The sequence below is a fragment of the Triturus cristatus genome, chromosome 1_2 (genome assembly GCF_964204655.1).
Source record: "Triturus cristatus chromosome 1_2, aTriCri1.1, whole genome shotgun sequence".
NCBI lineage: Eukaryota > Metazoa > Chordata > Amphibia > Caudata > Salamandridae > Triturus > Triturus cristatus.
Window position 1 is genome coordinate 210007489 of NC_140580.1, and position 13324 is coordinate 210020812.

General features: G+C 44.7%; 1 protein-coding gene across 1 annotated transcript in view; it reads right to left on the reverse strand.

Moving 5' to 3' along the window:
• MACROH2A2 (macroH2A.2 histone) overlaps window positions 1-13324 on the reverse strand; it is a 108966-nt gene that overhangs the window by 22420 nt on the left and 73222 nt on the right. Inside the window, exon 8 of the mRNA XM_085603474.1 lies at window positions 5426-5600. Within this exon, the coding sequence (XP_085459600.1) occupies window positions 5426-5600 (175 nt within the window). The remainder of the gene's footprint in view (window positions 1-5425; window positions 5601-13324) is intronic.

Consider the following 13324-nt stretch of genomic DNA (forward strand, 5'->3'; position numbering starts at 1 on the left):
ACTGCACAGGACACCATGGGTCACTCAACAGATGATGTTGGTACAAGTGAACACACTCATTACTTTGAAGCACAAGAGGTTTCAGGGCCTCAAAAAGTGAGCGACAATAATTGGTCAAACAGAGAGAAGGCGAATTCGCTTGAGAATCATCTGTTGACAAACCTGATGCAGAAAACATGACCATAACACATACCTGAACCTGCAGAACAGGATGCAAATCTTAAGTCGTCCATAGTGTAATTTCCAAGCTGGCAGCCAGCTTTCTAAAAGGCACAGACACCTGTAGTTTATATGTGAGCTTGAGGACAAATCCTGTGGTCTACACCCACTCCTTTAAGATGGCAAATTATACACCCCTATCCATCATAAATTGATTCAGAAGATGGCATGGCGAGGGCATGTGTGTTCGTCACCGTTTCCTTCCTGTTTAAATATACAGATCAATTAAAGTTACTAAACTTCACTAATGCTCTTTCTGATGGGCAGTCTAATGACATTCCTCAATTTTCGGGTATTCCCCATCAGCCAGACTGGGCTCTGAGAACTTTTCAGCAGTGCACCTGCGCACCACTAGGTCATGTCATGCGGCTCTGCATTGCCTCCAAACTGCCCTAGGAGAGCAGCACCCTGAGAGCGGATATAAGCAGTACCCTGAGAGCTGACCTCAGTTTTTTCTCTCGTCCCTTCTCATGTCCTCACATGTGGAGCATAAAAAAGTGTAGGTGACAATGTGCTAAATGCCAACTTGAGACCTAATTTGATGTTTAAGAGAACACTTCACAAAATGGAGAGGTGGGAAGGCAGTGAGGAATCTGCAGTTAGGAGTAGTCACCAGAAAGAGCATTACCGAAGAGGTCTTGTTCTTCTGAGGGACACTCACCTTTAGAATAGACACCAAAGCAGTCCCTCTCAAACGTGGAGTGTCTGTGGGGTGGATTAAAATTAAAAAGTCATGCAGAACCGAGCAGCCAAAATGTTCTTCTCACTGACCTGACTGTCAAGGCAGTGGTGTTTCCTGAATGTATGTACCATTAACCCCTTGGATGCGCACGACGGCTCCCGGCCGTCATGCATCACGGTGGGTGTGTGCGCACGACGGCCGGGAGCCGTCGTAATCCCGCCCACCGTTAATTTCTCCCGCAGGGGTTAATACAGACGTGCAAGTCACAGACTGAAAGATGTCGATGACAGGCACCCCTCACCCCAATGCAGTCATAGTGTCTTAGCGCAAGTGGAATGGGTTCGCAGACTCGCTGTTTCTTGACTATTGAGTAGCAGATGTTGATGCAGAGTAACATCCACCTCGAGAAACTTGTGTACAGTTTCCCTTTTTTCGCTCCAGACAACTCGTCAAAGACATGAATCCACTTGATGGTCCTTTGGTACAATTGTTACAAAAAGTACTTTTGGGGTCCAATCAGTGGAGCCTTCTCTCCTCTCTAGAGAGGTATGAGGGAGCAAAAAAGGCTGGTAGAGTGAACGATTGGCCAACATGAAAGGGAGTAACAACCTTTGGAAAAAAGGCAGTCTGAATCTGCTGCACCATTTTGTCCAGCCACATGGTGGTGTAGAGTGGTTTCTGTGTCCGGTACCATGATTGTAACTCTTCTGGCTGTAACTTCATTGTTTATTAATTCCCAACAGGAAAAATCCAGTCTGGGCGTGTTTTCACGGGTAGTGGAAATGTACTTTATGCCTTACCATGTTGTCTGAAGTTTGTCCCCTCTGTAGCATCTAAGGAGGCTAGTCCGCCTGGACTCCGCTTGAGCAAAAACTAATAAATAACTTGGTTTGTATTCTCTACGGTCTGACCGACTCTTCATTCGTGTGGAAGGGTGAGAGGTGGTCGCGAGTGACCCGGGTGGCCCTAATCGTGTCAAGTCCTACAGTTGGCGCCCAAACAGGGACTCCATCAGGCTGACCCATTCTCGCCCACGGACGGGTGAGGAGGAAGGGGCCACATCCGGTCAGATGGGCGGATCGGGGATCCCTGCATGATAGAGCCTAGCACTCGCAGCTGCCCCGCCTGTCTGATCGGGCGGTGCCTCGCCCGGTGGTCATTCTGGCCGGGGTCCTGAAAGGCGAAACCCTTGGATCTGATTGTTTGGTCCCAATAGTCGGTAGTGGAGAATAAATTTGTTCGACCTGTGTGCACCAGGTGAGTTTGTCTTGGTTCTTTGTGAATATGGCGCTATTTTGAATAATATTTGGTATGGTCTGAGGACCATTTGATTTGAACTTGGTAGGTCTGCGGACCGATTTGAATACAGAGCGTCTGTGGACACTCTGCCAGGCAACATAATGGATTTGGCTTACTTTTGAAAACGCCTGGTATTTAGCCGGCTTTTGGTTTTGCGGTGTCAGTTTTGATTTGTCTCTTTGGTACAGTTTGAGGACTGACTTTTGGTTTTCTTTGCTTGATACGGTCTGAGGACCAATCGTTTTGAAAGACATTTGTGAGCTATTCATCTGGCACGAACAGTGAACTTGTCCCCTATTAAGATGCCCTGCTTGAGCAAGTTGTGTTTTTTGGGGTGCCGTTGTTCCGCTGAGGCTCGATTGGAGGAAAGGCAACCTGTGCCTCCTGAAGGCACCCCAAACTTTGATATGTATGTTAAGCATGACCTTAACCCGTTTTTGTTTAGTACATTATGGCACAAATATACGAGGGACAAAGCTGAGCTGCAGTGGCCGCTAACAGGTACCTTCGATGAACAAAAACTGAATTTCCTGCAGAATAAATTGTTTGCAAAACGAAGTAGGCAGGCGATGTTTGAGGTATGGCAAAAAGGAAGCTAGGCAAAGACGAATGAAAGCAGAAAAAGAGGCCCGAAGAGGAAAGATGCAGACAGTGACTCAGAAAGCAGTAGCGTATGTTAGAAAGTAGAACAAGCATTTGCAATGCAATAGGTCTTGCCTTTGTGAGAGTTTGAGCTATTGTCATTGTAAATGACAATGCCTTTCATTTATGTGTTTTGAAAACCTGCAAGCAGTCCATAAACACGCACTTTGTACTAATAGCCGGCATAAAAAAGGCGCAGTTACTGTGTGTGTTTACGCACCGCTTGCATGTTTTCAAACCACAAATAAAAGGCAATGTCAATTACAATGCCAATAGCTCAAACTCTCGTAAAGTTTTGAGACCTATTGCATTGCAAATGCTTGTTACAGAAGGTTTGGGAAGCTAACCGGACAGAGGTGGCCTGGATGTGGACGGCTATAGAGCACAACCGGTCTGCATAATGAAGAGGACCATTACAATATGGTTATCTGCATCCAGGTATGGCAGGTAAAGAAAAGCTTTCCTGTATATGTAGTGGAGAGGGCATCCTTGAGATTGTATAGGCAGTGACATAATCCTGGGGATGTCACTGGGTCTTCTACGCCTCTGCTGAGCCCCAGGCTGGTTATCCTCTGAGAATATCCTCATTAACTGCTGGCTGCTTATAAGCACACAGAAATTCACATCACGGTCACTTCTTTCTGACTGCGTTTTTTTTCTTCTTACACTGGGCACGCTTTGTATGCATGTTGCTACATCCATGTTTGGACTTGGACTATTGGATAAAATCGTTGGCTAAAAGTCTTTGTGAAATGCAAAGCGCGTTGGCCATTTGACTTACCAATTGAAGTGGCATTCATTGCCTTCCGTAATCTTTTCTGCATATTAACATTTTAAAAACCATTGTTTATGATTAAATACTAATTGCCTATGTTCCCATGGGTTTAAGGAATGATCTAGTATTTTTTTTTTTTTATTTGCAATTTAGTGTTTTTTTATTGCAATTGTTTATTTAGGATTATAAGTCAAAAGAACAATGCACACCAAACAAACGGCTAGACCGGTCGACCTCAAAGCTGGGGGAACCGGGTTAGAATCTCAGCAGGGAAGCTCAACATCCTGCGATTTGGGGCAAACCACTGAATCTCCCCGAGCCTAACAAAATTATTGTGTCTGTTTGTAACGCAACTGGTGCTCAAGTAAAGTGCTCCGAAACCTTTTGGTCAAGTACACACTAAATAAAACTACCCCCCTACTCCCTCATTCCGCCCCCAAAAAGGTAACATAAGCACTCAGAGTGGTTGTGCTTACGCACTCTTCTGCACATGTTTACAATGCATACATCATGTTTGCAAGATGAAAGGTAAGGAACAGAAGGAAAACCAAATCTATGAAGCCCAATGGATCGACTATTATCAGAAAGAGGTGCTGGAGAGAGCATAACGTGTGCTAGGCATTTGGAGTATCTGTGGCATTCAAAGAGTATGTTTCGAAGGGAGCATCCTAATGTGAAAGCCTGGTGGGGCTCCGATGAGTGTCTTCGGCTCCAAGGATTGCTCAAGGAGACGTCCGCACCAAAGCCAGAACCATAGCACAGTGGACTTGCAGACTATGGGTTGACAATGGGCTGAGACAATCTGTCTAGGGCCCCCTGTAAGGGATAGGCTAGCAGGTCTAGTAGAATATGGGGTGAATTCAGGCTGCCCTATAACAGTGGGAAACTTTTCCTTGAATGTAGGAATATTTGAACGCTTTTGGGGTGGAATCCTACAGGTCTGCTTAGTCTGCCCAACCTGTGCGGTAGGGTGTGGAGTGCACCCCAAGTTGACTGTGCAATCAGAAGGGAAGAAACAGCCCAGGGAAGTTCCATCTTGCTCAGAGCCCAAAGGGACCTGGGAGTGTAGATTCCCTATGCTGGTGAGTGTCCCACAGCGAGGCTGTATAACCCTTTGGTAAGGAGAGGAAGTGAACCAGGAACTAGAAGATGATCCAGGGGCCGAAGAGGTTAAGGTAAGTTGAGCATGCACGGGTCTAGGGTCATCAGGAATGCAGGTGTATGTATGTTGAAGGGTGTTTTTGTTTTGTACCGACTACTTATCAAAGAGCAGAAATCCTTGCTCTGCATATCTCTCAATTGGCTTTTGACAATGCCTCCCTTGTTCACCCCACTCAATGCTGTTCTGCACTACGTTGACAAGTCTACCAAAAAGTTCAACCACAGTATCTACTGAGCATCGCATTTAAAATTGAATCTCCAACATACAAGACCCTTCACCTTAAGAAACTCCTGTACTTATCTAAGCTGCCCAACACATCTGGCTGGAAAAAAAGGGGACTAAAAACAGGAACTACATGCATCTAAAGACTGAACAATTCAAGCTCAACATTAATCCCACTAAGGAGCTGCTACTACATTTTGGAATGCTCTTCCAGTCGATCAAACACCAAACCTTCCTTCCCTCATGTCTTTCAGAAGACATTTAAAAGCCGATTTGTTTCAGTAACATTTGAATTCACACAATAGGGAGAAAAGGTTGCAAAATCACACAAATCTATGCAGATCCGTGAGAGCTCTAAATTCTGCAAACATCTGGCTTCAAATAAAAATTGTTCTATATAAGCAAGCGATTTAGTACAACTTACCTGCCACTAGGGAAGGTAGGGAAAGCCACAGACTTCAGCTTTTTATCTTCAGCAGCAGACAAGCAGTTCTTGACGGTCTTCTCCAGCTGTTCTTCACATTTGTCTGATCCCCATTGAGGAATGTGACAGTGAATGACAAATTTGGCAGCTAATCCATTGGCCTGGCTGAGGGCAGCTGATGATCAAAAATGAAAACAAAACTGTTAGCAGAAAAATAGCATTGCTCCCAATATCGAGCACAATTCCTAAATTACCACCAGTTTCCTGAAACCCACTTAGTAAAATGCTGGGGTCATTCTGATAAAAGACTCATTACAAACAGTGAACTTTTACTACTTTTTAAGTTGACCATGTCAGGAGGCAATCAAGGGAGGGACTAGGATCATATTAGAAGGTCCAGCACGCACGCTTCTAAATTACCGTTGTTACACAAAAGAAGGATGCTGGTCCTCTAGGAAAGACGGGAGGGAGATAAAAATGTGAAGCTGTCGGTTGGGTCTGGGTGATCAGAGATGATTTGGGGGCGCAAAGGCCTCTGCATGTACATGTAAATGAAGATGTCCTGGAAGTGCGGCAATGTTTATTTGCTGCATTTCCAGGCGGTCTTCATTTACGTGGGGCCGGAGGTCAGTGAGTTTGCTGCTGTGGGCTCAGCTGGGCAGTGTCTGAAGTCTTCTCTCCGGCACGATGCCCGAAGGCTTAGTTTTGTCTGTTTCCAGCACCCCTGGGCCCCCACTCCGCACCTATTCCTTACATTTGTATTTACTGCTGTAGTGTGAAAATGCATTTTATGAAAAGGAATATAAAGTAGGGTTGCCAGTAGAAAAAATCCAAGCCATGTATGTTGAAGAGCCTGCAAAGACCTTGTCTTTACACTAATTAGGGTTATAAATAAAGTATGTATTCATTTGTAATGTGACTTTTCTGTCCGTTTCCTTTAATGGTCAGTCATGAACCACAGGCCACCCTAGAACACAATTAAAAGTACTTCCTATTTATATTTGCTGTACGAAGTACGCACAGATAAGTGCTGAAAATAGGGATTTAGGGGACTGTTTATTTCTGTACCGTCTGGGAAAATAATGAGCTGACAATCCCAATCATAAGACTGGAAATTTGTTGCAGGATCAGCACATTATTTCCTTCACCCCTGATCCCTGAATAATGCCATAATAGCAATAGTTTAACTTGCATCTGAAACCCTACGCCCCAGTCAATAACATGCTAATTTACTTCAAGTGTCTGGGAATGCACCCTGCATTCGGACAACTCACTCCATTTTCACCCTTCACTTTTACGGTCACCCTGCACTCACAGCGCAGAGTTATGGTTTTCCTGCATTTGCCACATAATCCATCATCTGCTGCATTATTTGCAGATTTTTAAAAAAAATTGTTTCTAGCTCTAACGGTTCAAAAGTTACTAAAAATGCAGCAACACATGCTACCTCACAGTGGAAGGCCCTTTCTAAATGTTGACTGATCACCTTTCTGTTGCTTATTGCTGTATGGAGGTGTTAATGTGGTACTTATGAGGGGCAATAAAGGCCAGGACAGTGTTAACAAGTGTAAAAATAGCAAAATAATGCCGTAATGCTATCACAAAATAAGCAGCATTCTGCAGCATAATTCGCCTTTGCTTGCTGCAGAATTTATTCAACCAGGCTCCATAATTTGACCGTCTCCTGCCGCATAATTCCAATGGCCCTGTTTATAGTGCTATGAGGTCCCAGCCTGTGTCAGAAAGCACTGTAAATATGAAAGTCATTATTTTAAAACAGTATATACATACTCTAAGCTAGGCTGCTGCAAAATGATGCAGTGATTGAGATAAAACAAGTTCTTACAAAATACACTTTTTAGTAATAAGTTATCAAACTGTATCTAATGCAGATATTTTTGTAAGTGTTTCCACTATTCCAGATCTTAGCTGATAACACCCTTACATTACATCTCAAAAAGAACAGATCTTTGCCACCTTGATGCTTCAAGCAGAAGAGGACAACATTATGCGTAAGGTTTGACTAAATTATGCGGCACAATGCGCCACATTTTGTGGTTAGCATTACTTGCTTATTTTGTCATTTTAACTCAAGGTAACACTGACGGGGGAATTATTTCACCTCATTAGTATCAGTTTAGCACTCAAATACAGCAGTAAGCAACTACAAGATTACCAGTCAATCTTTGCATAGGGCCTTCCACTGCTCCGGAACACTTGGCCACGCTTTAAGTAACTTTTGTTCCGTTTGAGCTAGAATCAAATTTTCTCTTTGTTGAAATCTGCAGATTATGTAGCAGATGCAGTAAACTGATAATTATGTGGGAAATGCTGCTGCTGCAGAAATTGCAGCTTCTTCAGAGATACCCCAGATGCAGTAAACTGATAATTATGTGGGAAATGCTGCTGCTGCAGAAATTGCAGCTTCTTCAGAGATACCCCAAAGAAGTAGACAATATAACTTTTTTTTTTTTTAAGGAACATTCATTAGTGAAGCGGATACGATTACCTAGTGTTTAAGTGGCCAATGCTGGTTATCATTAAGGAAGCAGATGCAGCAGGACTGAGGCCCAGGGATTTGAGGGCCCACTGCATCACAATTATGACTAACTTTAAACAAGCATTGGCATAGCCAATTGGTCGCGCCTTTGGGACCTTATAAGTGGACTACCATTAACAAGTAGGCAGTAGCGTTTGCGAAAAGCACAGCGCTCAACAAAAAAAATATGCTAAAATGGGCAGCCACCATCATGCAGCTAAAGTCATCGTCACCAAGAGGGCAGTATGGTTCAGAAACTTTAAAAACATCTAATTGGAATACATAAACCGAATGTGCTATTTTCTAGGACAGCCATATATCAAGCATATAAAATTGTGTTGATTGTCAAAGATGGTTGGGGAAGGAGGGGGGGGGGGGGGGTTATATGTGACATTACTAATAGCAGTAAAACCAAACAAACCTTATTACAACCATACGGTCAACAAACAAAATCCCTTTGTAATGTAATTGACATCAATTTAGACAAAAAATATTATTGTCTCAGAGGCAACTGCTTCCATGTGATGGAGAACATTCTATGGGTGACCATTAACTGGCATTTGCAAGTTAAACACAGGTGGCAAGGGATTCTCGATTATAAAAGTATACAATGCAAAGTGTTGATGGGCGGTGCCGGACAGACATGAGTTTGCAGAGCACAGACATGTACATGTCAACATACACTGATGGTCTATTGAGTGAAGTGGACAGTGGACGCAAACATGATAGTACAGTCAGTAGGGAAGATTACGAAAACATAGCGCGTACGTGCCCCCTCCCCCCCACCAAATCTTTAGCGTAGTGGGCTGGCTCTGAGTACGCAAGGCTAGCATAGGGGTATGAATAAAAGGCACGTTTCTCTGGGTGTAGTTCTCTTCCGGAATGACGAACATGTCTGCCAGGTCTGTGCAGCTTACACCGCCACGAGGCTGACGCCGTGAGCGAAAGTGGCTGTGGGAATAATGCTCTCAGCCTGCTGGTACCCAGAAATCATCATGGCCGCTGCAACGCACATATGCCCCCACAGTTCACCTTTCGACACCGCCGTATGTGAAAGAGGGCACACCACGTGCCGGCGGAAGCTTTTGGGCTGAGGTCTGCGAGCTGGGAAGGCTCCTGAGATCAACGCTGGCTACCGTGACACAGGCAGACAGCGCCCAGCCTGAGGCCCAGCACCATGGAGTGCCATGTATACTACTAACACAGTAGTCCAACAGGTACCAACAGTGGAACAGTGTCTTGATCCCACAATGGGCGATGTTAGAACTGCATGAGAGTGGAGATGAAGGCACTCAACCTTTGACCAGGTGTAACCAACTCTAGGTCCCAACAGTGGAACGGTGTCTTGATCCCAGAATGGACGATGTCCGAGATTACCTGCTGCTTGGTTTTCACAAAACTCACTCCGTTGAGGTGCATCACACTCTGGGCTTCCGTAGCTAACTGCTGCACATGATTATTGGGCTTGGCGGACTGCAGTCGGTGGAGTACACCACAGTACAGCAGGTCCGAACAGTGAAATGGGGTCTTGATTCTGTGATTGAGGATGTCAGAAGTTAAAGTCTGTGATGATTTGTGCGTACCCCCTCCGATCAGGTGCAACCAACTCTGTGCTTTCGAACCCAACGGCACGTGGCTGTGAGGCATTAATGACCACTGCATCTGGCCTACACTGCGGTCAGCAGGGCTCACAATTCAGATAGAGTGGTGATTGTTTAATTACAGAATCCAGTAGGCAACTAACTACGTCTATTGAAATATACACAATATCCTTTTAGTATACTTGCTTGAAGAGGTTTTTTTCAGATGAGTTATAGGTTTAGTACAATGACCAAATTCTTCTTGGTAGTGGAAAAGAACACTGAATGACAGTCTACACTGTGGACAGCAGAGATCGCAATTCGAATTGTTATAATTTATTTATTGCAGAGTTTTTTTTGTAATTTATGTTGTATTTTGTGAAGAGGAAGTGAGAAAAAGTATTCATGGATGACTGTGCGGACTACTGCCTTCAATTTACACTGCAGACAGCAGTGTTCACAATTGAGATCGAGTCGCTATTGTAGATGAGGCTGTCCTGTAGGCAAAAGATATTGCTCCAGTGCGCTCTGTACGCACCACGCATACGCATCATCGCAGGGTTCGCACACGGTTTTTGTTGCTTCGCGTATGACAAACTGGGCAGCTCAAGTCAACGCCACGTGGCTGTGGGCCCTTGCTGACCGCTCTCTGGCCTACACTACAGACAGCAGTGTTTACAATTCAGATCGAGTCGCTTTTGCAGATGAAGCAGTCCTGTAGGCAAGAAACATTGCTACTAGTACGGGCCGTCCGCAGCACGGATCATCGCTGGCTGTGCACATGTTGAATGCTTTTGAAGTGGCTGAGTGCAGTAGAACTGGTGAACCCTTTATGATACAATTTGTGTATTATTTCAGATCTACTGCTTGTATCTCAGTATACCACAAGTTATGGTTCTTTTACGATGGAATCTTTTGTGTATTATTTCACATCTAGTGTCCCTACCTTACTGCAGCACAAACAATTGACCCTTTTATTATTGAATCTGTGTGTGATCCAATGATTACTGTTGTAGTTGATGCTAGCCGCAACCATTTCCTGAGGGATGGTTTACACTCACCCCACACACATTCAGCCCAGACGTCACTGGATATGTGACCCTGGGAATAAAGAGGAGTCGAGCGCACATGCCCGTACCCACTTCCACTATCTATCTGTGTACGTGTTCATTATCTATGCATGATACTGCCCCTGGGCCGTACCACATTATCTTGTCCTGTGGACAGCGTATGCAACCATGTTACCTCTGGCAGTGGGGAAAACTTTGGGTATGTAACTTTTAGGTGCATGGCTATCACTGGTGGAAGGCTACTTTACTGAGCAGGACTATTGATGAAGAGGATGGTTGCATGTTGTGTGTAGTGTCAGATATGTGTACATGGCAAAAAGTTTTCAAAAAAGCTCTCTAAGCAGAAGAGGAGTCGCTCCTCAAACGCTGTAGAGAGAATGACTAAAATGGGTGGGCTCCTCCAACTGTTACAATGGGAAATGTTATGAACCAATCAAATGCTGTTCTTTAAGGTCACATGGCAATCGCGCACAGAGCACGCAAGGAGGCCGCAACCGATGCGATTGAGAAAATATATTTACCATATTATAAATTTATTAGAAATATATAAATGTTTAAAGTGTTTAAGATTATCGCTTGTTCTCATATACACTTTAAACTTATTTAGATATAGGTTTGGGACAAAAAAAAAAAAAAAAGAGGGAATGGCGTACCCAGCGCGACACCACAACGCAGGGCCTGGCAGTGTGCACTCGTCGCATACGCAACGCGCGCGACCCCATACGTACATGACGTAACGCGCGGCTTGGTACTGCGTAACAGTCGCATACCAAAGTAGCAGCTTGCGCAACCTCATACGTATATGATATTACACGGGAAGCGGTGCCACAAACTCGATGGATATGAAATGCGCATCATTTACGAGTTTAGCATAATGGCGGATAGGATTCGCGTGCTGGAGCTTGGTACACTACCGATACGGGACTTCAGTTTTCTCAACAATATATATATTATATATATATATATATTCACTGAAAAAAACCATAGGTTTCACACACGTTATAGTTAGGAATTAGCATTTAAAAAAACTTGCAAATTCACTTAAAAAACCATAGGTTTCACACATGTTATAGTTAGCTGGACATTTCACTCGTGAAAAACCATTGAAATTCCCCCGTTATAGTTAGTGCAGGCAACTATAACTCACGCGACCGCAATCCTCTGCTGATGCGCATGGGCATCCTCTCCATCCCCAGATTGTTTTTCGCCATTGTGGCAGTGATGGAGTAGATACAGGAAGTGATGACCATGCTATACAGTAATTCAGAGAGCTGCAGCTGCTACAGGCGCCGGGGAGGAGGGTGGGCGATATGAATGTCAGCAGCCCTACATGCCAAGAACAGATGCATACTGGTAAGTAGCATATTCAGTTCGAGGCATGTGGGCTGCTGAATTCATATCTGTGCATAGAATACACAGCAGTACCTCCTATTAGCGGCGGCTACCCGTGCCAGCTGCAGCAGTCTGAAAAAGAGTTTTGAGAACAGCCTGTCCTACAGCTGCCTGCTGTTTTGAGTGTACATCTACACAGTAGTGTTTGGTAAATGTATGTATAGTGGACCATGTGGCTGCTCTACATATTTCCTGTAAAGGAATGTTTCCCAGGAAAGCCATGGACGCCCCTAACTTTCGTGTTGAGTGGGCTCGTGGGGGAATCGTTAATGTGCGTTTAGCTTTTTGATAACAAATTTGGATACATTTAACGATCCATCTGGCTATACCTGCTTTGGAAATGGCGTTGCCCTTGTGTTGGGGAGAGAAGGCAACGAAGAGTTGTTTGGTCTTGCTAAAGTTTTAAGTTCTGTCAATATAGTACATGAGGGCCCTCTTTACATCTAGTGTGTGGAGCATTCTCTCAGCGACATTTTGTGGGTTTTGAAAGAAAACAGGCAGTTAGTTCAATGGTTTGGTTCATGTGGAACTGCGATATTACTTTAGGCATGAATTTGGGGTTGGTACGTAGTACGACCCGGTTTGCGTGAACCTGTATGAATGGCTCCTGAATGGTTAGTGCCTGGAGTTCACTAACTCTCCTTAAGGAAGTGATGGCAACCAGGAAAGCCACTTTCCAGGTGAGGAATTGAATCTCACATGAATGGAGAGGTTCAAAGGGCGGACCCATTAGTCTGGTGAGGACCAAGTTGAGGTTCCACACCGGTGCTGGGGGGTGCCTTGGGGGAATCACCCGTTTAAGTCCTTCTAAGAAGGCTTTGATGGCAGGCACTCTGAATAAAGAGAGGTGCTGCCTGTTTTGGAGATAGGCTGCTATTGCGGTTAAATGGATACGTATTGAGGTGTATGCCAGATTGCATCGCTATAGGTGTAATAGATAGCAGATTATGTTCTGAATAGATGCGTCTAGCGGGTTAATGTCATTGTTGTTGCAATAAATGACAAACCTCTTCCATTTGGCTGCATAGCAAGCTCTGGTAGTGGGTCTCCTGGCCTCCTTAATGATCTCCATACAGTCAGGTGGTAGGTTTAGGTAGCCAAACTCTAGGACTTCAGGAGCCAGATTGCCAGGTTCAGCTGTTGCGGATCTGGGTGCTGAATTTCTCCATGGTTCTGCGTCAAAAGCGCGGGTTTGATCCGCAGCCTTTGATGCGGCACCGCGGAAAGTTCCAGAAAGGTGGTGTACCATGGCTGGCGCGCCCATGTTGGAGCAACCAGGATGAGTGTCAGTGAGTGCTGTCGCAGTTTGTGTGCCACC